This window comes from Hypanus sabinus, chromosome 7, assembly GCF_030144855.1.
Source record: "Hypanus sabinus isolate sHypSab1 chromosome 7, sHypSab1.hap1, whole genome shotgun sequence".
Lineage (NCBI taxonomy): Eukaryota > Metazoa > Chordata > Chondrichthyes > Myliobatiformes > Dasyatidae > Hypanus > Hypanus sabinus.
Genome location: NC_082712.1, coordinates 99236210 through 99263725, shown reverse-complemented (window position 1 = coordinate 99263725; position 27516 = coordinate 99236210). Strand labels below are relative to the sequence as shown.

Genomic DNA, 27516 nt, shown 5'->3' with positions numbered 1-27516 from the left:
CCGTTATCCCAACAACATTATAGTTACCCATTCGCACCTGGGCTTCAAGCTCATCCGCCTTATTTCTGACACTTCGTGCATTCAGATGTAGAATTTTTAACCCATTTCTCCTCTCTCTGTTTGAATCGCTGCTTATTTTGCTTAACCCAGCTTCCCGAACTCCCATCGGGCTATACGCCCCTAGAATTTTGTTGTCCTTTCTAAATTTACTTATTCTTTCAACACATTTAACTCCATGTTTCGTCAGACCATCCCTCCGTACATGAGTCCTCCTTATCACTTGTTCCACCCCGCCTTCCTCTACTACACACTTAATATTCCGGAACCGTGTAGTCCCCACCTGTCCTGTATTCTTCCTCTCGCTATCCTCTCTCACATTCTGGATCCCCGCCCCCTGCAAATTTAGTTTAAACCCCCCCAAGAAGCACTAGCAAACTTCCCTGCAAGAATGTTAGTACCGCTCCAGTTCAGGTGTAAACCGTCCCTTCGGTTAGTAAAATGGAGTGCAGCAACAGACTCTTCAGGTCAACTGGTCCGTGCCAACTGAGGCGCCCATCTGAGCTAATCCCATTTCCTCATGTTCCTCTAAAACTTTCCTGTCCATGGGCCTGTCCTGATGTCCCTTAACCATCGTTATTGTTCCTGCCTCAACCACGTTGTCTGGCAGCTTGTTCCACGCCCTCTGTGCAGTAGATGTCCCTAATCTCTGTCCCTAATCTTTCTCCTCTCACCTTAAACCTGTGCCTTGTCTTTAGTTCCCTTTCCCTGGGAGCAAGTTGCCCTCTGTTCCCCTCATGATCATATACAGCTCCATATGGTCACCCATCAGTCTCCAACACTCCCGGAGTAAAGTCTTAACCCGCCCAACCTCTCCTTATAACTCGAGACTCAATCTCTTTTTCACTCTTCTCAGTTTAATGACATCACATAATTGAAATGCATCATCTCAGAGTTGGCGTCTAGGTGCCTTATAGTCCTTTGGTGTTATACTACTTACTTCAGAGGGAGATGGTCCACTGGCAGATGGATGGTTGCAAGCACCACCACCGAGGCACTTTTCATCGGCAAGGTGTTTAAGATGTCTTCCTCAGTGACTTTTCTCTTTTCTGTGGGCGCTGGTTTCTGCATGGTGGAAGGACTGTTGGGGACACAGGATCCCCAGTCAAACTGTGAAATAGGTCAGGCGTTAGATACAATGCTTACTCTTACCTGAGGTTTTGCTGTACCAGGGTCTCGCAACAGCGACGTGAGTGCATAGAACATGGAACAGAACATGGCATCGTAGCACGGGCCCTTTGCCACACATTCAGCATACGGATTGTAATTGATTCTACTTCTCTGTTCTATTGTGAAAGCTCACAATACTCAGAATTTTAACCATCGAATTACTTTAGAAAAGTGTCTTTCACAATCTCCTGTCCTATCATTAAGACACATCTCATCCTCCGTTACTTCTAAGATCCATCAGTTCCTCCGCACTACTTGTATTTTGCTTCAAATCGATCCTTCCAAAGTGAATCACCTCATACATTTCTGGATTAAATTCCATCTGCCTCTTTTCAGCTAAGGTCTGCGTTCTGTCAATGTTCTTTTCAACCCTTGACAATCTTCTACACTATCCACAACTCCACCAATCTTCGGTCATCATACCAGAAATATTTGATTGGGGAACCATCTGGAATATTTGGCTCAGCAGGATAACCTTGGGAGTTTGGATGGAGCCAGAAATGGGGAAAGATAAACAAGAGTCATTTAAATTGCTTCTCATATGAATCCTGTTGAGCCACGGCAGAATGTGATACGTTTGGAATTGTGAAACCAAAGATTACATTAGTTCCTGCAAAGAACAGTTGGAAACTAGTAATAAAATTATGGTCAGCCACACTCTTGGCTGGCAGAGCATTATGGACTGAATGGCCTTATTTACTGTATGCTACGATTGGGTTCAGAGAAGAGAGCTCCTGTGCATCCCATCATTCTGATTGAGCAGGGAATGATGTTCTGGTGAGGGAGAGGACTGTTGGGAGCAAACAGCTGAGAAACCTTGTATCTTCCCTCTTGACAGGTACGTCTCCTTATTTCTTTTCCACTGTGATTGACTTCTTCTCCAGCCCTTTAGCTTTTATCTATCTGCTCCCAGCTTCTCAGTTCAGCTCTCCTCTCTCCCAGTCACCTATCCTCACTTTTCTCCTGGCACCTTGTACTATTTTCCCTTCCCCCAGCATCTAATTCCGGTCTCTGTCAGCTTTCTTTCCAGTCCTGATGAAAGGACTCGGCCTGAAATGTTAACTGTTTATTCCCCTTGGTGGATGCATCTGACCTGTTGAGTTTCTGCAGCTACTTGTGTGCGTTACTGAGTAATATCCAGCTCAGACTGAATGCTTAATGGTCTGAAAATTGTGTTCGGTCACCAGACACTGCTCGGAATGTCTCTGTTTGTGTGAGGTCTGTTTCTGACCAGTCATGCTCTACTTGATACAGTGGAGTGTAAATTCAATGAAACCTGAGCTGACCAGTCCGGCATTCACTGCAGAGTGCTGGGCAGAACAAGTGAATATGACCATGGTCAGGTACTTGACGAGATCGCCCTTGGTGGAGAATGACGTGGGGAAACCTAGAGAGAGAATATTGAAGCCATCAGTGAAATTGACGGGAGACAAACAATCACTCAGCACAGAGTACGCAATATGTGGACATGAGTGCGTCATCTCGCGGTCCCGTCCCACCAATAATCTTTCCTCTGCTCCGTCAAAGTGTTCGGGGAGTGGAGGTTCTCACGCTGCTCTGTCCATGTCCCTGTGTTTCGAGGACTACTAAACAAACATTAACCAAAGTCCTCCAACTTTATCAGTCTAGAAAATAACACCAAGCCTCACCTCATATTGTGAGCAGTTCTGAACCACTTATCTGAGAAAGGGTGTGCTGGCATTGGAAAGAGACCAAAGGTGATTTGAGAAAATGATCCCAGGAATGCAGGGGTTCATGTATGAGGAGCGTTTGATTGCTTTGGGCCTGAACCTGCTGGAGGGTACAAGAATGGGGTTGGGGGCTAGATAGAAAATACGTGGAGAATATGTTTATTCAGTGTTTATACACTGAATGTTTATACATTATGTTTATACAGTGAGAGTAGGAATGGAATTAGGTGGAGGATGAATGCGTGCCTGAGGGATTGGAGCAGGGGGCAGGGATTCAAGTTTCTGGATCATTGGGACCTCTCCTGGGGCAGGCGTGACCTGTTCAAGAAGGACGGGTTACACTTCAATCCTGGGGGGACCAATATCCTAGCGGGGAGGTTTGCTAGGGCTACAGGGCAGACTTTAAACTAGTAAGATGGGGGGGCGGGAATCAATTTGAAACTATGGGAGGGGAGGTTAGTTCACCAGTAGAGCAAGTAAGTAGACAGTGTGTGAGGGAGGAAAGGCAGGTGATGGAGAATGGATGCGCTCAGCCCGAAGATGTAGGGGAGAAGAAAGAAAAGGATAATAAATTTGAGTGCATTGTTAGGGATGAAAAGAGCGGAGGAGGTGGAGAGTATCTTAAATGTATCTATTTTAATGCTAGGAGCATTGTAAGAAAGGTGGATGAGCTTAAAGCGTGGATTGATAACAGGAATTATGATGTTGTAGCTATTTGTGAAACATGGTTGCAGGAAGGGTGTGATTGGCAACTAAATATTCCTGGATTTAATTGCTTCAGGTGTGATAGAGTAGGAGGGGCCAGAGGAGGAGGTGTTGCATTGCTTGTCCGAGAAAATCTTATGGCGGTGCTTTGGAAGGATAGATTAGAGAGCTCCTCTAGGGAGGCTATTTGGGTGGAATTGAGGAATGGGAAAGGTGTAGTAACACTGATAGGAGTGTATTATAGGCCACCTAATGGGGAGCGTGAGTTGGAAGAGCAAATGTGTAAGGAGATAGCAGATATTTGTAGTAAACACAAGGTGGTGATTGTGGGAGATTTTGATTTTCCACACATAGACTGGGAAGCTCATTCTGTAAAAGGGCTGGATGGTTTAGAGTGAAATGTGTGCAGGATAGTTTTTTGCAACAATACATAAAAGTACCGACTAGAGATGGGGCAGTGTTGGATCTCCTGTTAGGGAATGCGAAAGGTTAGCTGACAGATGTATGTGTTGGGGAGCACTTCGGGTCCAGTGATCACAATAGCATTAGCTTCAATATAATTATGGAGAAGGACAGGACTGGACCTAGAGTTGAGATTTTTGATTGGAGGAAGGCTAACTTTGAGGAGATGCGAAGGGGTTTAGAGAGAGTGGATTGGGTCAAGTTGTTTTATGGGAAGGATGTAATAGAGAAATGGAGGTCATTTAAGGGTGAAATTATGAGGGTACAGAATCTTTATGTTCCTGTTAGGTTGAAAGGAAAGGTTAAAGGTTTAAAAGCACCATGGTTTTCAAGGGATATTAGAAACTTGGTTTGGAAAAACAGGGATGTCTACAATAGGTATAGGCAGCATGGAGTAAAGGAATTGCTCGAGGAATATAAAGAATGTAAAAGGAATCTTAAGAAAGAATTAGAAAAGCTAAAAGAAGATACGAGGTTGGTTTGGCAAATAAGGTGAAAGTAAATCCGAAAGGTTTCTACAGTTATATTAAAAGCAAGAGGATAGTGAGGGAGAAAATTGGTCCCTTAGAGAATCAGGGTGGTCAGCAATGTGTGGAGCCAAGGGAGATGGGAGAGATTTTGAACGATTTCTTCTCTTCGGTATTCACTAAGGAGAAGGATATTGAATTGTGTAAGGTGTGGGAAACAAGTAGGGAAGTTATGGAACCTATGACAATTAAAGAAGTACTGGCGCCTTTAAGAAATTTAAAAGTGGATAAATCTCCAGATCCTGACAGGATATTCCCTAGGACCTTGAGGGAAGTTTGTGTAGAGATAGCAGGAGCTCTGACGGAGATCTTTCAGATGTCATTAGAAATGGGGATTGTGCCGGAGGATTGGCGTATTGCTCATGTGGTTCCATTGTTTAAAAAGGGTTCTAGAAGTAAACCTAGCAATTATAGACCTGTCAGTTTGACATCAGTGGTGGGTAAATTAATGGAAAGTATTCTTAGAGATAGTATTAATAATTATCTGGATAGACAGGATCTGATTAGGAGTAGCCAGCATGGATTTATGCGTGGAAGGTCATGTTTGACAAACCTTATTGAATTTTTTGAAGAAGTTACGAGGAATGTTGACGAGGGTAAGGCAGTGGATGTAGTCTATATGGACTTCAGCAAGGCCTTTGACAAAGTTCCACATGGAAGGTTAGTTAAGAAGGTTCAGTCGTTAGGTATTAATGCTGGAGTAATAAAATGGATTCATTCAAAAGTGGCTAGATGGGAGATGCCAGAGAGTAGTGGTGGATAATTGTTTATCGGGATGGAGGCCGGTGACTAGCGGGGTGCCTCGGGGATCTGTTTTGGGCCCAATGTTGTTTGTAATATACATAAATGATCTGGATGATGGGGTGGTAAATTGGATTAGTAAGTATGCCAATGATACTAAGGTAGGAGGTGTTGTGGATAATGAGGTGGGTTTTCAAAGCTTGCAGGGAGATTTATGCCGGTTAGAAGAATGGGCTGAATGTTGGCAGATGGAGTTTAATGCTGAGAAGTGTGAGGTTCTACATTTTGGCAGGAATAATCCAAATAGAACATACTGGGTAAATGGTAGGGCATTGAGGAATGCAGTGGAACAGAGAGATCTAGGAATAACAGTGCATAGTTCCCTGAAGGTGGAGTCTCATGTAGATAGGGTGGTGAAGAAGGCTTTTGGAACGCTGGCCTTTATAAATCAGAGCATTGAGTACAGAAGTTGGGATGTAATGTTAAAATTGTACAAGGCATTGGTAAGGCCAAATTTGGAATATTGTGTAAAATTTGGAATTATAGGAAAGATATCAATAAATTAGAGAGAGTGCAGAGACGATTTACTAGGGTGTTACCTGGGTTTCAGCACTTAAGTTACAGAGAAAGGTTGAACAAGTTAGGTCTCTATAAGAAGGTTGAGGGGGGATTTGATCGAGGTATTTAAAATTTTGAGAGGGATAGATAGAGTTGACGTGAATAGGCTGTTTCCATTGAGAGTAGGGGAGATTCAAACAAGAGGACATGATTTGAGAGTTAGGGGGCAAAAGTTTAAGGGAAACACGAGGGAGTATTTCTTTACTCAGAGAGTGATAGCTGTGTGGAATGAGCTTCCTGTAGAAGTAGTAGAGGCCAGTTCAGTTGTGTCATTTAAGGTAAAATTGGATAGGTATATGGACAGGAAAGGAGTGGAGGGTTATGGGCTGAGTGCGGGTAGGTGGGACTAGGTGAGATTAAGAGTTCGGCATGGACTAAGAAGGCCGAGATGGCCTGTTTCCATGCTGTGGTTGTTATATGGTTATATATGGTTTCCTAAATTGGGGGAATCTAGGACCAAAGGGCGGTGACTCAGAACAAGACGTCCCTTTCGAACAGAGAACACGGGAATTCTTGAGCCAGAGGGTGGTGATTCAGTGGAATACATCGCCACAAACAGATGTGGAGGCCAAGGCATTTGGGTTCATATAAAGCAGAGATTGATGGACTCTTGACTAGTGAGGGTGTCAAATGCTATGAGAAGACAGGTGAATGGGTTTGTGAGGAACTCCTCTGAACTTCTGGCCCTGATAGGACAGCACTCAGAACCTTCGCTTCCTGCATCGGGTTCTTACTTGTAAACTACGTACTCCCAACCCCACCAGAATCCTGCTCCCTCCATCTGTGTCAGAGTCCACTAGTTCTGCGCGGGCCTCACCGGTCACCCGGGGGTCAGTATTCCGAGTCCCAGGACGCAATAACAATCCGAGATCAATGTGCTGCCCATAATCAGTGAACCAACAGTAGGCCCAGAGCAGAAGACACACAATACATAATTTATTAAATCAAGAGGGGTGAAGACAGTGCACAGAGACAGGGAGATCATTCGAATAATTGGAAGTGGAACCTGAGGATTGTTTAGCCAGGAATCCTTCAGTGAAGATTTCCTTTACCCATTCATGAATTTCCTCATCCTCCTGGACGGATGCATCGCTCTTGTAGTAAATGTCAACGATGTTTGCCACGAAGCTTTCAGAGAAGGAGAGCAAATTGTTGGAGACGGAGAAGAAACCGAGGCCGCACTGGTTTAACACCAGAAAACTGACAAACAGTACTGGAGAGAGGATGTGAGTGGGGGTGCAATGAAAGGAGTGATTTAGGGAGAGAGGGACAGAGGGAGAGAGACGATGAATGGAGTGAAAGAGGAAGGGTGGGAGAGGGAGGAGGGGAATGGGATGAGAGTGATGGAGAGGGAGAGATTGAGAGTGGGTTGGAGGAAGTGTGTGAGGAAGTAAGTGAAGGAGAGAGGTTGGAAGTGAACACAGGTGTGAGGTAGGAGGGAGGGAGGGTGGGAGAGAAGGGGATGAGGAAGGGAAGGGCCACTACGGAAGTGGTCGGGCAGGGTGGTCGAGTTGTTGCTGGTCGCACAGGTTAGGACATCACTTTCCTGGAATTGAAAATCAGATGACATTCAGCCGGTGAATTTCCCCCCAGAGGGAGGCACAGAGCAGTGTGGAGAGAACTGAAGGGTAGTGCAGAGAATTTCAGGGCAATTGCAAAAACACTGACATCTTTGCCCAAATCAGAGCAGAAGACATTTACAAGGATTTTACTGTGAATAGGAAGACCTTGGTTATAGGGAAAGGTTGAACTGACAATAGACAATAGTCAATAGACAATAGGTGCAGAAGTAGACCATTCGGCCCTTCGAGCCTGCACCACCATTCTGAGATCATGGCTGATCATCTACTATCAATACCCAGTTCCTGCCTTGTCCCCACATCCCTTGATTCCCCTATCCATAAGATACCTATCTAGCTCCTTCTTGAAAGCATCCAGAGAATTGGCCTCCACTACCTTCCGAGGCAGTGCATTCCAGACCCCCACAACTCTCTGGGAGAAGAAGTTTTTCCTTAACTCTGTCCTAAATGACCTACCCCTTATTCTCAAACCATGCCCTCTGGTACTGGACTCTCCCAGCATCTGGAACATATTTCCTGCCTCTATCTTGTCCAATGCCTTAATAATCTTATATGTTGCAATCAGATCCCCTCTCAATCTCCTTAATTCCAGCGTGTACAAGCCCAGTCTCTCTAACCTCTCTGCATAAGACAGTCCAGACATCCCAGGAATTAACCTCGTGAATCTACGCTGCACTTCTTCTACAGCCAGGATGTCCTTCCTTAACCCTGGAGACCAAAATTGTACACAATACTCCAGGTGTGGTCTCACCAGGGCTCTGTACAAATGCAAAAGGATTTCCTTGCTCTTGTACTCAATTCCCTTTGTAATAAAGGCCAACATTCCATTAGCCTTCTTCACTGCCTGCTGCACTTGCTCATTCACCTTCAGTGACTGATGAACAAGGACTCCTAGATCTCTTTGTATTTCTCCCTTACCCAACTCTACGCCGTTCAGATAATAATCTGACTTCCTGTTCTCACTCACAAAGTGAATAACCTCACACTTATTCACATTAAATGCCATCTGCCAAGTATCTGCCCACTCACCCAGCCTATCCAAGTCACCCTGAATTCTCCTAACATTCTCATCACATGTCACACTGCCACCCAGCTTAGTATCATCAGCAAACTTGCTGATGTTATTCTCAATGCCTTCATCTAAATCATTGATGTAAATGGTAAACAGCTGTGGTCCCAATACCGAGCCCTGTGGCACCCCACTAGTCACCACCTGCCATTCCGAGAAACACCCATTCACCGCTACCCTTTGCTTTCTATCTGCCAACCAGTTTTCTATCCATTTCAATATCTTCCCCCCAATGCCATGAGCTCTGATTTTACCCACCAATCTCCTATGTGGGACCTTATCAAATGCCTTCTGAAAATCGAGGTACACCACATCCACTGGATCTCCCTTGTCTAACTTCCTGGTTACATCCTCGAAAAACTCCAATAGATTAGTCAAGCATGATTTGCCCTTGGTAAATCCATGCTGGCACGGCCTAATCTTATCACTGCTATCTAGATATGCCACTATTTCATCTTTAATAATGGACTATAGCATCTTCTCCACCACTGATGTTAGCCTGACAGGACTATAGTTCTCTGTTTTTGCCCCCCCTCCTTTCTTAAAAAGTGGGATAACATTAGCCATTCTTCAATCCTCAGGAACTGATCCTGAATCTAAGGAACATTGGAAAATGATTACCAATGCATCCGCAATTTCCAGAGCCACCTCCTTTAGAACCCTAGGATGCAGACCATCTGGACCTGGGGATTTGTCAGTCTTCAGTTCCATCAGTCCACTCATCATTAGGACTTTATTTCCTGAAGCATCGGAAAATGAGGGACGATTTGATAGAGGTGTACAAAATTTGAGAGTCAGAGCTAGAATTAATGGAAGCAGGTTTGTTTTTCCACTGAGGGCTGCGATCAGGTCACAGGTTAAAGGTGAAATATTTAAAGGGAACGTGAGAGGGAATTTCTTCACTTAGAGGGCAGTGTGAGTGGGGAGTGAGCTGCTAGTGATGTGGTGAATGTCGGCTTGATTGCAATATTTTTGAGAGAAATTTGGACAGGGACATGGATGGGAGGGATATAAGGGCAGGTATCCAGGTGCAGCTCGATGGGATGAGACAGAAATCAAGGTAGAATGGACTAGATGGCCCAAAGGGACTCTCTGCCACAATACTCTGACTTGATAACAGAGCTCCCAGCACTGATCCCAGAAGAACACCAGTTCCGCATCACACACTCCCCCGTTCACAAGAGGCTGTTGCCAAACAGCTTCTAATTCACATCTGTCGCCTGGAATTTTCTAACTGTTAGACACTCCACCGTACTTAGAGCAAATGGTTTTTAAATAGTGTCAGTTGCTTGTGTTTCTGTTCAACAAGCAATGGATTTTGTCACTGACGGTTGGTGAGAAATAATCAGTAAGACAATTCAGAATTGTGTTGCTCTCTGTGATTTCAAACATTCTGTCATAAAGTGGGCACTGAAGGCAGACCCAAATGCAAGACACAGGCACTGAAGTACTAAGAACTAGACTGGACTAAAGTTAGGGACAGAACAGGACACAGACTAGGAGCTGGGACAGGACACAGACTTGGGATAGGACTTTGGCTAGGAAAGCAGGACCAGGACAAGGAACTGGGAACTAGGAGCCTGGGTTTGGACTCCGAGCCAGAGTGAACAAGGACCCAGAACTTGGCTTGGACCCCGGAACTAGGTGAGGACATGATGTGGCTACAGGACTGGACATGGCTTGGGTTCTTTGAGGCTTGGCCGCAGGACTAGGCAGGGCTTGGGTTCTTTGAGGCTTGGCCGCAGGACTAGGCAGGGCTTGGGTTCTTTGAGGCTTGGCCGCAGGACTAGGCAGGGCTTGGGTTCTTTGAGGCTTGGTCTTAGTCAGGAATACAGGGGTATGGAACACAGAGCTGGGACCCCTCCGTAGGAACATGTCTTGGGGCCGGGGCTCTACACAGAGTCAGGACCCCTCCTAGGGAGCAGGACATAGGGCTGGGACTCATACACAGAACACAGAGAGACAGTTCTCAATACAAGGCAGCAGCAAACGGCCGGACCTACCTAGCGAAGGCGTCGGCACAGAGGCAGTTCCAAACAACGATAGACAGTTTCTTATCTAGACACAGCAAGGCTCCGGTCTTCCTCCAGCGGTAGAACTTGCCAGTGATACAGGTAAGGACGCAGGTAAGGTTGCAGCCAAGGCTTCAGGAGGAAGGTGAAGGGAACAGTCTAGAAAATAAAGCTGAACCCAGAAACTATTTATGTAGCCAGCCCAAAATGAGAATCAGGTGCCTCAATTAGAGCACACAACAGAACAAAGGAAAACCGGAATGCGGACTTCACATACCGGACCATGACACATTCAGACTTGGAAATGCCAGAAACAGCTGGAAGCGCAAATGAAATGATTTAATTTCTTCAACAAGTTATGTACTACAAAGAATTGAAATGTATTGGCAATCACCTTGAATGTTACAATGAAAATGAAGATTATGGGATAAAATTATTGACAGCATTGTTTGAAGTCAGTTTAATGTCTGCACTAGGTGTTTGCACTGAATTTAGATAATTACAGTCAATCAAAAGATTGTGGCAGCTTACAGGTACTCTGGACGAATTCCACCATTGAAAATTATCAGGAACTAACACACAGATTTATAATACTGCAATGTTCTAACTTGTTCTGTGTTTCAGTTACATAAATAATTTGTCAGTTATCTAGAAGTTTATCTTTTTTCTACCTTTTTGACTATTTCCATGAAACAGCTGCTTAATTGGGCCAAAATGTACTGTTCCTGATGTGTCCCAATTAACCAGAATGTACTCAATTTAAAGCAGAGATTGACTGGTTCTTGATTAGTGGGGGTGTCACTCATACTAATCAAGAACCAATGGAAGGTAGAAGAATGTGATTGACAGGGAACATAAATCAGCGACGATGGTATGGCCTAATTCTGCTCCTATTTTATACTCTAATGTTCTTATGGGTAACCTTCTATTGTGGTCAGCACAGAGATGACGGCCGAAGGGCCTGTTTCTGAGCTGTACTGTTTGATGCTTCAACCTCTGGCACCAGCCTCCTCCTCCCTGTTGTTAACACCATTCACAGTAACGCTACAGAGGCACTGAGATAAAGTGGCTGCCTGCCCGCACCAGGGAGCTCCTGGTAAATGGTCCCAGCACCTCCTACGTGGAGAGCTCCAGTTATCATCCCTGATGGTGATGGAAGCTGTGACACTGGTGCCCAGTGGAGTGACCTGTGTTCCTTTCCCATGAGGGATTTAATGGCCAGTGCTGTGTAAAATGGGAGAGATATCGGAGAGGGAGAACATTTAGTGACAGACTCTCACTTGTTGATGGCGTGCCAGATCTTCAGAGCATCATCTCTGTAATAGTAGTTGGGGATCTTGTCCACTCTTCGAGAGGCCACATTGTCCGGGAGGCACAGAGATGAGTAGGTCGTGTTCGCCAGAGCACGCTGCAGGATTCTCAGTTTGGCCGTCTCTCCCGTAGAAAAAGCCTGGAATGACAGATCGGAGTGTTCGACCTGGGCACGATACTGGGAGGGAATGAGTCAGCCAGGAACCAAAGTAGCTGAAACCCAGAGTAACTCACAGCATCTATGGAGGGGAATAAACAATAATCAGGTGAAAAGCCTTCATCAGACTGGGAAGGAAGTGGGAAGAATGCACAGTAAGGTGGGGTAGGGGAATGACTACAAGATGGCAGGTGACAGGTGAGACCAGGTGAGGCTTCTTATCCTGGCTTCTTGCCCCTTCATTTCCAGTGTTGATTAAGTGTCTTTGCCTGAAATGTTGAATCTTTATCCCCATCCGTAGATGCTCTGCCTGGCCTCCTGAATTCCTCCAGCATTTTGTGTCTGTTGCTCTGGATTTCCAACATCTGCAGAGTCTCCTGTCCAGCTGAAGACCTGCTGCCCATACTGGAGCAGAACACTACAGGAACTCTCCGGGAGCATCCTTTGAACACATGCAGAACAGAATACCTGGTAGCAGACACCGGGAGACCTGCTACTGAAGCCCACTCATTGCCCTACCTTCACCTGCAAGACACCGAGCAGTGGGAGTGCGAAGATGCATTTTCTAAACATGCCCCCTGGGAGGCATTGTCGTGAATGAAGGGACAGTAATTGGACTTTCAGAAGTTCTACGTTGAAATCTGTTGATTTTGTTGGTATCAGAAATTATCTGGCAAGTGCAGATTGGGACAGGCTGCTTTCTAGCAAAGCTGCACTTGGTAGGTGGGAGTACAATGCTTACACTGCATGCCTGTCAGAATAAATGGTAAAGATAACAAGTGTAATGAACCTTGAGTTTCAAGAGGTATTGAGGCCCTGGTTGAGAAACAAAAGGAAGTGCATTGCAGGTATTGGCACCTAGGAACGAATGAGGTGCTTATAAGGTATAGGAAATACAGAGAAGACTTAAGAAAGCAATCAGGAGGGCTAAAAGAGAGCATTGGATTGTGCTACCAGACAAGGTGAAGGAGAATCCTAAGGGATTCTACAAATATATTAAGAGCAAAAGGATTGGAAGGGACAAAATTGGTCCTGTGGAAGATCAGAATGGTTATCCATGTATGGAAGCTAAAGAGATGGGGGAGATGACTTAATGGGGACAAGTGTGAGGTTGCACTTTGGTAGGACCAGCCAGAGAAGGGCTGACACAGTGAACGGTCAGGCACTGAGGAGTGTGGCAGAATAAAGGGATCTGCCAATATAGGTGTATTATTCATTGAAAGTGGTGTCACAAGTAGATAGGGCCATAAAGAAAGCTTTTGACACATTGGCCTTCATCAATCAAAGTACTGAGTTTTGGAGATTGGGTGTTTTGATGAAGTCATATAAGACATTGTGTAGGCCTAATTTGGAGTATTATGTGCAGAATTGGTTGCCTACCTACAGGAAAGATCTAAATAAGGTTGAAAGAGCACAGAGAACATCTACAAGGATGTTGCTGGATCTGGAGTCCTGGGTTATAAGGAAACATTGAATTGTTTAGCAGCACACACACAGTGCTTGTGGAACTCAGCAGGCCAGGCAACATCTATAGAAAAGAGTACAGCTGTCGCTTCACCCGAAAGCCTTCAAGATGGGAGTCGGCAGATGAAGGGTCTCGGCCTGAAACGTCGACTGTACTCTTTTCAATGGATGTGGCCTGGCCTGCTGAGTTCCTTCAGCATTTGTGTGTTTTGCTTGAAGTTCTAATCCCTGCAGATGTTCTCTTTCTTGTGATTGAAAAAGTTAGAGCTCGATGATTGAGGGGTGATTTGGTGGAGCTATTCAAAAGTATTATGGGTATCGATAGGGCAAATGCAAGCAGGCTTTTTCCACTGAGGTTGGGTGTGACTACAACCAGAGGTCATGGGTGAAAGGTGAGAATTTTAAGAGGAACAAGAGGGGAATCATCTTCACTCAGAGGGTTATGAGAGCGTGGAAGGAGCTGTCAGCAGAAATCATGCACATGAGCTTGATCCAAAAGTTTTAGCGAAGTTTGAATAGGTACGTGGATGGTAGAGGTACGGGAAGCTATGGTCCTGGTGCAGTTCGATGGGATTAGGCAGTTAAAATGCTTTTGTATGGATTAAATTAATTAATTTTCCAGCCACGCCTGATTTCACTTTTTGAATATGTAAGTTTTTCCAGTCAGCCAGTGAGATTAAAGGGAGCTGGAAGTACATGAGCACTCCAGACCCCAGATCTGGACTCAGTCCTCCCCACATTCCCAAACCTGATGATCCCAACCAGAGTCACCTACACTACTGCCACAATCCAGGACCCCGACATGGTCACTTTGCTGATGTGAGCTCACACTGTGAGTCAGAGATGCTGGGGAACTTGAATGGGAATTTGGGAAATCCGATAAGCTCACAGGTTACACGGGAGAGAACTGATGGTGGTGATGGTGTCATGGTTACAGGATGGTGAGGGTCAGTGTGTGACCGGGTAGGGTAAAATCAAACAGAGTTCAGTCTTGGTAGCTCATGGATAGGGCACACAACATGAGAATGTGGGGGGTATTGGTATGTGATGGCACAGGAGGACCAAGGATCGGGGAGGGGAACATTTGTCAGGAATGTGGAAGGTGGAAGCACATGGTGATAGACTGGTGGAGAAGGCAGATGGGAAACTTGTTTTCATTAGACACAACACATGAACACAGGAGCAGGGAGTTGCAAACACAGATGGTGGATCGTGTGGAGTTCTGGTCAGCTCAGTACACTGAACTGAAGAGGAAGCTGAGAGATTACCCAGGACGTAGTCTGGAATGGAGGGATTGAGTTATGAGGAGTGATGGGAGATGTGGCCCTGTTTCCCTCGGACTGGAGGAGGCTCGGGAAGGCCATGGAGAGGTTTGAGGCGGAGATCGGCTCGCTGAACATTTCTAGGTGGTTATTGCATCTAAGACCGAAGTATTAACTTCAGGGGTTAAATGGTTAGGGGGTTGCAAGGAACATTGTTTTAAACCCAGAAGGATGTTGGAATCAGGAACACAGTGCCAGAGAGGGTATGGAGGCAAAGGTGTTCACAGTGTTTAAGAAACATCAGGACAAGCTCTCGGGTCAGTGATAAAAGACCACAGACCAAGTCCTGGCCAAGGGAATTAGTGTGGGTCAGGATGAGCGTGGTGGGACGAAGGGCCTGTTTCAGAGCTATATAACCACAGACCACGTGTTGTCAGTGGGATTAGTATGGGTTAGCATGTTGTGGTGAGCTGAAGGGCCTATTTCTCTGCTGTTGAGCTCCATGTCTGTGCTAGCAATGTGATAAGTGTGGGTCAGTCAGGTTGTGGTGGGCCGAATGGCCTGTTCCTGTGGTGCACGACTGTGTGACTTTGAACCCTCAATATTCAAAATTGTTTAGTGTCATTTCCAACACTCAAGTATAAATGAGAACGAAAGGATTGCTACTCCAGATCCGATGCAGGACAAAAACATGCAGTAAGATAAAGAACACAATAATAAAAGCACACAATAGATATAAATATACAAGATAGCTTATGTACAGTACACAGATTGATTGCATGTCCGTAGAGTGATGCTGGGCACAGGAGTGTCTGTACATAAGGTGACTGACAGTCCAGTACATCAGTCTCCAGGCTCTTGGATTACTGGACACTCACTGTGGAACCACAGTGGCAGAGGTAGTGATGGTGGGGTTGTGGAGGGGTGGGTTAGTGGTTGGTGATGTCAGTCAGCTTCACTACTTGAAGAAAGTAAATGTCTTTGAGTCTGGTGGTCCTGGTGTGGAAGCTACAAAAAATCTGCTTTCAATAAAAAAAAGTATTGAAATAAGATGCTCACCTGATCAAAGACCCCACCCTCTGAGATCAGGAGACCTCTTGCTTCGGTGTTGATGTGTAAAGTGAATTTCAGGTGAGGCATCAGAAGCTGTAATATTAAAGGTTTGAGCACATTTTGAGTAACTTTACCCAAGATAAGGACACAAGCAATGTCATCGGCCATTTCTGCTGCATGTTGAGAGGCGGCAAGTCTGCCCCATAATTCAACCACTTTAACTAAGTGGCTACGGTCTACATTAGTAAACGGGATGTGAGCAAGAACTTTAGCTCATCCTTGTCACTGATGGAACGTCTCACACGCGTGTTTCCATTGCTGGTCTCTGAGGTGCATCAGCGGCTCTCATTGTAAACGTTAAAGCAAGAGACAGAAATGCAGCTTATTCACCACATCTCTCTCACTCTCTCTCTCTCTCCCCCTCCCTCTCTCCCTCTCTACCTCTCTCTCTCTCACTCTCTCTCTCTCTCTCTCTCTCTCTCTCTCTCTCTCTCTCTCTCTCTCTCTCTCTCTCTCTCTCTCTCTCTCTCTCTCTCTCTCTCTCTCTCTCTCTCTCACATACACTCACACTCACACACATATTAGATAGAGAGATAAAATGTGAAATACTAATGAGCATTGATTTAAGGTGAGAGGGGTAAGGCAAAAATAACATTTGCCAGGCAGGTTTTCAAACAACGAATGGTGGGTATCTGGAACGCGCTGGCTGGGGCGGTGGTGGGGGCAGAGACAATAGAAGCCTTTGCGAAGCCTTCAGACAGGTAGGAGATGGAGGGACATGGACTGGACAAGCAAACGGGTTTCGTCAGACATCTGCCACGGTCGGCCTGTTCCTCTTGCACATTCTAATCTCCACACACAATAGAAATCACCGTGGACACCTCTGTATGTGGAGGAGATCGAACTCTGGCGAATCCCGGCAATGCTTCTGACACTGGCAAGGCTCCCCTGTTCAGTACAATAGACCATCTGAAAGCACCTTAAAGACGGGGTGTGCGCTCGGAAGCTTCCGGAGGGTCGCGATGCAGAAGACTTCGGCAAACAGATGAGTGTTCAGCAGGTGTGAGACGAGCTGGTGGACCTGTGTATCAGCGTGACGAACCCAGACCTTGGCCAGCAGCCAGTCGTATTTGCTGTCCGTCGGAAGGAAGATGGGGTTCTCTGGACCCGGCTCCTGTTTGATCTGCCAAACACACAATTTACAGACGATGTTTGCCGTGAGCCTGAAGGATTTTGAAGAAGATTGAGGGACAGGGCCAGCTGAATCCCTCCGTTAACAGAGCAACATACACAAATCAGAAACACAAGAGATTCTCAATAGATGCCACCTGACCTGCTGAGTCCTTTCAGCAGTTTGTTGTATTGTGCCTGATTTCCTGCATCTGTTGTTAACAGCTACCCAGGGTGGTGGTGAATCCCAGGTGATTGAGAACCTCCTGTCCCATGCTGCAGAGTTATGAACTATGTTGAGGTGGTTCTTCCCAAAAAGATGGAAGGAGAGAATTTTACACTGTAAGGGCCAGTTATCATGAAGAAATACAGTTTAAAGAACATTACAGTGGCTAGGTCCCAGAGTCTGATGAGTTATACCCCAGATTATTGAGAGGGAAGAGCTGAGAATGCTAGAGCCTTGATCAAGAAGATTAAGAGTCATGGTATCCATAGCGACTTGACTATTTGGATTCAAAACTGGCTTGTTCACAGAAGACAGAACATACTGATTGATCGGACTTGCAATGACTGGAACTCTGTGACTAGTGGTGCTTTGCAGGGATCCATACAGGGACCTCTGCTGTTTGAAAGTTTATAAATGAGCTGGATGAAAATGTAGGTGGGTAGGTGATTAGGTTTGCAGATGATATGAAGATTGGTGTGTTGTAGATAGTGTGTAAGGCTGGAAAAGAATACAGCAGGATATATGTCACTTGTAGAGATGTGTGGAGAAAAGGCGGATAGAGCTTAACCTGGGCAAACGTGGAGTATTGCACTTTGCTAGCTCAAATGTGAAGAGCCAGCACAGTGTTGTACAGAGGGGTTTTCGAATCCAAATCCATAACTCTCTGAAAGTGGCTGCACAGGTTGTTCAAGTGGTAAAGATCTCAGAAGGCATGTTTGCCTTTATTAGTCGAGATACTGAGTTCATGAGTCAGAAAGTTACGTTGCAGGTTGGTAGTGTAGCACAATCACTCACAGCACCAGCTTTCACTGATTAGGGTTCGATCACCGTCGTTGTCTAGAAGGAGTTTGTATGTTCACCCCATGACCGTGTGTGTATCCTCCAGGTGCTTTGCTTTCCTCCCACATTCCAGAGATGTACGGTCAGGGCTATTGAGTAGTGGACATACTATGACGACAACAACTGCGGCCTGCCCAGCACGATCCTCACTGATTTGATTTAATACAAAAAGATGCATTTCACTGTGTGTTTCGATGTACACTTGACAAATAAAACAAATCTTCGAAAGCTTTATATAATTCTAGATACATCCAGAGTACATAAACATGGAGCTCTAGAACACACTACTGGCCCTTTGGCCCACAATATTCTGCTAACCCTTTAACCTATTCGAAGATCAATCTGACTCTCCCCTCCCATATAGCCTCGCCTTTTCCCTTCACCGATTAGAGGCTTTGGAGAGGGCACAGTAGAGATTGACAGTGATGCTGCCTGGATTAGAGTGCATGCACCATAAGGAGAGGCTGGGCAAATTTAAATTGTTTTCTATGCAGCGGTGGGGTTGAGAGAAGGCCCGACAGAGGTTTATATGTTTCCAAAATGCGTCGATTGAGAAGACAGACAATATCATTCCACCAGGGTTGAAACGTTTAATCCAAGAAGGCATGCAGTTAAGATGAGAGAGTTTAATTTCGAAGAGGAAGTGCGGTTCAATATTTTTCCAGAATGGTGGTCACCTGGAATACACTGAGAGGGGTGGTGGAGGGGTCAGGTATGACAGGGGAGCCTGAGGCTCTTGGATAGGCACATGGAGGTGCAGGAAATGGAGGGATAAGAATATCTTGTGGACAGAAGGGATTGGTTTAGTAGGGCATTTGATCAAGCTGACGAGAGTGGACAATTCCTTTTGAAGCTTTTTAGCAACAATAATTCCCTTCACTGAAAGATTTGCTGTGCACCTTCCAGTAACAGGATGGGGTGGGGCGTGAGGAAGGAAAGAGAGACATCGGGGTGGAAACTGCAGCGAGTAAGACTAACTCTTCAGCCAAGTAGGGAACACGGAATTGCTCAGAAGGTCCAGTTTGAAGATCCTCAGGTAGGAGGCTTCAGTGATGGGAGGGCTGAGGGTCATCAGGCTTTCTGCAAACTACCTGCTGGGAAATTGGAGTGGCTTCTGTAGGAGGGGAAGTAGTGTTGATGGGGTGGAGTTTGTAAGACCTGGGAGGAGGTGAGAAATGGGGATGAAAGAAGTTGAGAGTGAGAGATGTGAGAGGTGAGACATACTGTGAAAGATGGTGGGATCTGAGAGAGGAGAGTAGTGTGAAAGACTCGGGAGTGGGGATAAGAGGCTGGGGTTGTGTTTGAGAGATGTGGTGTGTGAGACACAGAAGGCATAACAGATGGGGGGGCTGATAGCTGGGGGGTGGTGTCATAGTCGGGGAAAAGGTGATCACTGGAGGATGTGACAGACGGGGGCTGTGATAGATGGGTGGGTGGGTGATGGATGAGGGTTGATAGATGGGGGCAGGTGATAGTTGGGGTATATGCGTGATGGGGGATGTATGCAAGATGGGAGTGTTGGGAGTGGAGGGGATGAGAGACCAAGTTGGGGATATTGATGGTGCTGGGAGACGGACAGTGAGTAGAGTGTGAGGGAAGGAGGTGGAGTGTGAGAGGTGGAGACGGGGCATGAGAAAGGGAGGGTGGCAGAGGGAAAGGGAAGAGGAGGATTAGAGTCCATACCTGGATTGCAATGGGAACTAATTCATTCCTTGGCTTCAGGTACAAGAGACACATCGGTGCTTCGAGGTATTGCTGATTTGGCTTTGTGTTGGCTGCAATTCCGTTCAGTAACGCGTAGTCAACAATGAAGATATTGCCGTTCTGGAAGAGAACAAGGAATGGTCCTTCAGTGTCTGTGTAAAGGAATCTTACAAGAAGAGGTAGACACTCCCTGCCTAATTCTCAAAGTCCTTCAGAGGAAGGGATAACTGGATTTTGTTCCGATCTAACTGCATTGATTCTGCTGTCTGAATGTTATCAGTTCACCTCCGTAATTTTGTGTCATCTGCAAAACTTGGCTAGTTTATTTGTCATAGAAATATAGAAACCTAGAAAGCTACAGCACAATGCAGGCCCTTCGGCCCACAAAGCTGTGTCGAACATGTCCTTACTATAGAAATTACCTAGCCCTCTATTTTTCTAAGCTCCATGTACCTATCCAAGAGTCTCTTAAAAGACACTAACATTTCCACCTCCACCAATGTTGCTGGCAGCCCATCCCACGCACTCACTACTCTCTGCATAAAAAAACTTACCTCTGACATCTCCTCCATACCTACTTCCAAGCACCTTAAAACTGTGCCCTCTCATGCTAAACATTTCAGCCCTGGGAAAAAGCCTCTGACTATCCACATGATCAATGCCTCTCATCATCTTATACACCTCTATTAGGTCACCTCTCATCCTCCGTTGGTCCAAGGAGAGAAGACCAAGATCACTCAACCTATTCTCATAAGGCATACTCCCCAATCCAGGCAACATCCTTGTAAATCTCCTCTGCACCCTTTCTTTGGATTCCACATCCTTCCTGTAGTGAGGCGACCAGAACTGAGCACAGTACTCCAAGTGGGGTCTGACCAGGGTCCTATATAGCTTCAACATTACCTCTCAGCTCTTAAACTCAATCCAACGATTGATGAAGGCCAATGCACTGCATGCCTTCTGAACTACAAAGTCAACCTGCGTAACATCTTTGAGTGTCCTATGGACTCAGACCCAAGGTCCCTCCGATCTTCCACACTGCCAAGAGTCTTACATTAATACTATATTCTGCCATCATATTTGACCTACCAAAATGAACCACCTCACACTTATCTGGGTTGAACTCCATCTGCTACTTCTCAGCCCAATTTTGCATACTATTGATATCCCACTGTAACCTCTGACAGCCCTCCACACTATCTACAACATCCCCAACCTTTGTGTCACCAGCAAAATTAGTAATCCTTCCCACCACTTTCTCATCGAGGACATTTATAAAAATCTTGAAGAGCAAGGATCCCAGAACAGATCCCTGAGGCACACCACTGGTCACTGACCTCCATGCAGAATATGACCTTTCTACAACCACTCTTTGCCTTCTGTGGGCAAGCCAATTCTTGATTCACAAAGCAATGTCCCCTTGGATCCCATGACTCCTTACTTTCTCAATAAGCCTTGCATGGGGTACCTTATCAAATGCCTTGCTGAAATCCATATACTTCTGCTCTACCCTCATCAATGTGTTTAGTCACATCCTCAAAAAATTCAAACAGGCTCGTACGGCACAAAGCCATGATGACTATTCCTAATCATATTATGCCTCACCAAATGTTTACAAATCTTTTTCATCAACTTACCAACCATTGAAGTAAGACTCACTGGACTATAATTTCCTGAGCTATCTCTACTCCCACTCTTGAATAAGGAAACAAGCCTCCAATTCTCTGGAACCTCTCTCATCCCCATTGATTATGCAAAGATCATCACTAGAGGTTCAGCAAACTCCTCCCTCACCTTCCACAGTAGCCTTGGGTGCAGCTCATCCAGTTCCTGTGACTTATCCAACTTGATGCTTTCCAAAAGCTCCAGCACATCCTCTTCCTTAATATATATATGCTCAAGCTTATCAGTCTGCTGTAAGTCATCCTTACAATCACCAAGATCCTTTTCTGTACTGAATACTGAAGTATTCATTAAGTACCCTGCTCTCTCCTCCAGTTCCATACACACTTTTCCACTGTCACACTTGATTAGTCCTATTCTCTCACGTCTTATCCCCTTGCTCTTCACATACTTGTAGAATGCCTTGGTGTTTTCCTTAATCCTTTCCGCCAAGGCCTTCTCATGGCCTGTTCTGGCTCTCCTAATTTCATTCTTAAGCTTCTTCCTGCTAGCCTTATAATCTCAAGATCTCTGTCATTACCTAATTTTTTGGACCTTTCATAATCTTTTCTTATCTTCTTGTCTAGATTTTCAACAGTCTTTGTACACCATTGTTCCTGTACCCTGCGATCCTTTCCGTATCTCATTGGAATGTACCTGCGCAGAACTCCACGCAAATATCCCCTAAACATTTGCCACATTTCTGCCGTACATTTCCGTGAGAACATCTGTTCCCAATTTATGCTTCCTGCCTGATAGCTTCATATTTTCCCTTACTCCAATTAAACACTTTCCTAACTAGTCTGTTCCTATCGCTCTCCAGTGCTATGGTAAAGGAGATAGAATTGTGATCACAATCTCCAAAACGCTCTTCCACTGAGAGATCTGACACCTGACCAGGTTCATTTCCCAATACCTGATCAAGTACAGCCTCTCCTCTTGTAGGCTTATCTACATTTTGTGTCAAGAAAACTTCCTGAACACACCTAACCAACTCCACTCCATCTAAACCCCTTGCTGTAGGGAGATGCCAATCATATTTGGGAAATTAAAATCTCCCACCACAACGTCCCTGTAATATTATACCTTTCCAGAATCTGTCTCCCTATCTGCACCTTCTAACCTTGTTACTACTGGGTGGTCTATAAAAAATACCCAGTAGAGTTGTTGACCCTTTCCTGTTCATAACTTGCACCCACAGAGACTCCGTAGACAATCCCTCCGTGTCTTCCTCCTTTTCTGCAGCCGTGACACTATCTCTGATCAGCAGTGCCATGCCCCCACCTCTTTTGCCTCCCTCCCTGCCCTTTCTGAAACATCTAAAGTCTGGCACTCTAAGTAACCATTCCTGCCACTGAGCCATCCAACTACAAAGTTTTTTACTTAGAATGTTATGGTCACTTGTTCCTAAAGGCTGAATGACTTCCTTACTCAAACTTCTATCCTGATTGTTACAGAATGTGAACAATTATTCAACAACTCAATGAATTCACTTTCCAGTAATCAATCAGTCACTAGATTCTCTCACACAATATTTGGGAAATTAAAGTCTCCCATGGTGCACTTGGGTGTGGGACGGTGCAGGTAGTGGAGGATGGTGTGTGTTTCACCGTGAGACAGTGCGGCAAGGTGTGAGATGGTCTGGGACTCTACATCACTCCTCCTTCTGTAATGCCCCAACACTAACATATCTCACGTCTCTGTATCATTCCCGCTTCCCACACTCTGCAACCCAGCGTCTGACCTGGACCTCCTGCTGGAGGGTGGTGCCTTTCGCCAGGATGGGGGCGACCATTTCGTCTGTAACGGGGAACTTTGCTGGGATCTCGCTGCACTGTTGGATGAGAACAGGGTTTGATCCATTCAGGTACTGACAGCCGAAGAATCTGTCTTCTTTCCAATGTTTCTTCACGTATTCTAGGGAACAGAGGAGACGCACTGTTGATCACATCTGTCACAGCTGGGTCATAATCAGACCCTTCCTATTGGAAGTAGATTGCCAGCTAAACATCCCTGTTTATCACAGGAACCTCGCTGATTCCGACAGTGAGACTGAAGCAACCAGTGAACTCACCTGCGACTGGATCTCTGTTGACCTCACAGAGGGTTTGTAATTCGCTCAGCGTAATCCACACCTTATGGCACATCTTCAGTGGCAGCAGTCCGAGCTTCACAATGCTGCATCAACAAAAACACATCACAGTGAATACAGGATGAATGCCAAGCAGAGTCCGAGGGAGACTGGTCACAGTGTAGGTGAGGACTGCATCAGTTCGGTACAGGGCCATACAGATGTTTTGGTCTGCCCACAGATCAGAGCTGAGTGTATTTCTCCAGCTGTGTACACAGACATCACTATCCATGTGTCCTTGTGTGAGCCTGTGTGTCTGCAAGTCTATGCGTGTGTGTGTACTGAAGAATCTGGACTGTTGGACTAACACTCATTAGGCACCTCACATCATTCCACAGGAAGGGACAAAGTCTGTGCCCTGCTTTCTCATTACTCCAACATGGGATACAAGGACCTGGTTTGGTGAGAATGGGAACACAGGAAGACAGGATCGTGCGGAGGGTGTACGACAGCTTGCCAGTGTTGCCCGAGGCACTGAGCATTAAAGTTGGGAGGTTCCATTCGAGTTGTACTTAACGTTAGTCAGGCCGCACTGGAGTCCTGCGGGCAGTTTCCGGTCCATACACTACGGAAAGGATGGGATTGAGTTGGAGGGGTACAGAAGGTATCCACATTGGTGTGCTCTGGATTAGAGGCCCTGAGTGATAAGGTTGCAACCTTCCCCTGGAGTGAAGGAAGCTGAGGGGTGACATTAAGAGAAGAACAGGGAGCAGATACTGATATCCTGGTTGACATAGGGCTGTGCTATAACCAGAGGGTAGTGAATGAAGAGGAAAGTGGGATAACTGGGAAGTTGAACCATCTAAACGCCATTCAGGTGAGGACAGGGAGATAAGTGTTATCTGTCCCTGTTCAGGGACTCAGAAAGGACAAGTAACTCACTTACCAGTGTGATCGTCAGGCACAATCTGACACTGTAGAGTGTAGGAGGCTGGTGTGTAGATATGCTGGATGGTCACAGTCTTTCCCCAGGGCAGGGAGTCTAACACTAGAAGGCACAGGTATATGGCAAGAGGGAAAAGATCTGAGGATCCATTTTTACAAAGAGAGGGTGGCCCATATGTGGCCAGAGGAGGCGGTTGAAGCAGGGACAATTACAATGTTTATGAGGCCACTGGACAGGTAAGTGGGTAGAAAAGGTTTGGAGGGATATTGGGCAAAATCTGAGAAATAGCACGAACTGAGGTAGACGTCTTGGTTGGCACGGATAAGTTGGGGCAAAGGGCCTGCTTCTGTACTGTATGACTCTGGGCAAACTGCAGGAACACATTTACCACACAACCCAAACAAAGACTTGGTGGGTTTGAACATTGGCCCATTCTGTTCCAATACTTACGCAGCATCTATGTTATAGAAGGTGCGGACCTTCCTGCCGAATGGCATCACTGCATCTCTCGGTAAGTCACTGCTCTTTTCACAGTTAATGTGTTTTGGAATTCCTGGTGCAAAAGTTCTCCACCTAAAACACAAGGTGAAAATTCCTCAAACGCTTTGTGGAATTAATTGGAAATACAAATAATGTTCAATTTGATGTTTACAGTCACAGTCTGCACCACCAGTTCAGGTACAATACAGCCTAGTCACAGTGTACATCTGACAATGGGTCGTTGATCTGAGACTGGCCACTGTAAGTTCCCCGCAACACCCACCCTGTCTACGTTGGTGGGACGTAGAAGCTGTGAGGAGTTCATGGGAATGGAGGGATGTATAGACTACGAGGAAGGAAACTGAGGAAATTGGCATTGGAGAGATTGTTCAGCTGTGTGTTTCTCAGTGGTCCGTTATGATCCACGGAGGTTCAGTATGGTCCAATGTGGTTCATTATGACCCATTGTGGTCCAGTGTGATCCATTGTGGTCCAGTGTGATGCAGATGGTTCAGTGTAATCCACTGTGATTCTGTCTGATCCAGTATGGTTCAGTATGATCCAATGTGGTTCATTATGACCCATTGTGGTCCAGTGTGATCCAGTGTGGTTCAGTATGATACTGTACATTGTTGTTCCTGTATGATCCACTGTGATGCAGTAGGATCCACTGGACCTGTATGATCCAGTGTGGTCCATTGTGATCAGGTCCACCGTGACCGACTGTGATTCTTTCCATAATACCATAAGATGATAAGATATAGGGAGCAGAATTAGGACATACGCCCCATCGAGTCTGATCAGGCATTCTGTCACACCTCATTTATTATCTCTTTCTACCCAATTTTTGCCTTATAAGTGTAAACTTTGATGCCATAACTAATCAATAATCTGTCAAACTCCACTTTAGATATACCCAATGACTTGTCTTGCACAGTCGTCTGTGGCAATGAATTTGATAGATTCACCACTCTCTGGCTAAAAAAATTTCTACTTATTTCTAATCTAAAGGGATGACCATTTATTCAGAAGCTTGAACTGTCCATGTAGCAGCAGAGAGTTCACACGTTGACCACTGATCATCAAGGCCAGTCTTTCCATCCTCATCAGAGGGGGTGCACCCTGTGCCCAGAAAGAGGGCATCGAGGAAGGGTGATCACTTGAAGGAGATTGTACAGGGACCCTGCTTGTATTCTATGACCCTTGTTATAACAGTTCCTCTACACCACTGGATTTTGACCCATTTCCTGAGAGACTGATGGCTTTATACTCACTGCTACATGTCTTGTCTCTTCTGCATTTCCTTTTTCCGATATTCCTCCAGGATGGCTGAACCAGACTCATGTCATTTCCTGGCTGGCCAAGAAAAGAATCAAAGATCAGGGAACACTTAGAATGGAGCATCACACCAAGTCTTTCCAGAACATTCCCATTCTCTGGTCTGCCGTCTCAAAGTTGGATGCTGGACCCGCAGTTAGAACTTTGTGGGTCATACCAACAGACCTGGTGCCTGAAATATTCTCTCCCTAAGAATGCTGCCCAATATATTGAGCATTTTCAATTCTGTCAATTTATTTCAGCCTTCTGACACTGTGGGTCACCGTCTTGCCACAGCACAGAGTTCTGCACCAGCCTCAGGTCACCTCCAGGTCATGGGTGTGAAGCTCAATGAGAGACGCGAGTCATTTGTGTAAAGTTCACTGAGGGCTGTGGGTCACCACCAGGGGATTATCGTGGTGCTCACTGAAGGCTGTGGGTCACCACCAGGGCATTATCGTGATGCTCACTGAGGGCTGTGGGTCACCACCAGGGCATTATCGTGGTGCTCACTGAGGGCTGGGGGTCACCACCAGGGGATTATCGTGGTGCTCACTGAGGGCTGGCGGTCACCACCAGGTCATTATCGTGGTGCTTACTGGGGGCTGTGGGTCGCCACCAGGGCATTATCGTGGTGCTCACTGAGAGCTGGGGGTCACCACCAGGGCATTATCGTGGTGCTCACTGAGGGCTGGGGGTCACCACCAGGGCATTATCGTGGTGCTCACTGAGGGCAGTGGGTCACCACCAAGGCATTATCGTGGTGCTTGCTGAGGGCTGGGGGTCACCACCAGGGCATTATCGTGGTGCTTGCTGAGAGCTGGGGGTCACCACCAGGGCATTATCGTGGTGCTTGCTGAGGGCTGTGGGTCACCACCAGGGCATTATCGTGGTGCTCACTGAAGGCTGTGGGTCACCACCAGGGCATTATCGTGGTGCTCACTGAGGGCTGTGGGTCACCACCAGGGCATTATCGTGATGCTCACTGAGGGCTGGGTGTCACCACCAGGGGATTACCGTGATGCTCACTGAGGGCTGCGGGTCACCACCAGGGGATTACTGTGGTGCTCACTGAGAGCTGTGGGTCAGTGCCAGGGCATTATCGTGGGGCTCACTGAGGGCTGTGGGTCAGTGCCAGGGGATTATCGTGGTGCTCACTGAGGGCTGCGGGTCACCACCACGGGATTATCGTGGTGCTCGCTGAGCGCTGTGGGTCAGTGC

General features: G+C 46.1%; 1 protein-coding gene across 1 annotated transcript in view; it reads right to left on the bottom strand.

Moving 5' to 3' along the window:
- LOC132397515 (polyunsaturated fatty acid lipoxygenase ALOX15B-like) overlaps positions 1-27516 on the bottom strand; it is a 56299-nt gene that overhangs the window by 3290 nt on the left and 25493 nt on the right. Inside the window, 11 exon segments of the mRNA XM_059976346.1 lie at positions 998-1167; positions 2514-2614; positions 6978-7099; positions 11913-12082; positions 15886-15972; positions 16859-17062; positions 19799-19939; positions 23226-23398; positions 23556-23659; positions 24949-25071; positions 26259-26334. Of these exon segments, the coding sequence (XP_059832329.1) occupies positions 998-1167; positions 2514-2614; positions 6978-7099; positions 11913-12082; positions 15886-15972; positions 16859-17062; positions 19799-19939; positions 23226-23398; positions 23556-23659; positions 24949-25071; positions 26259-26334 (1471 nt within the window).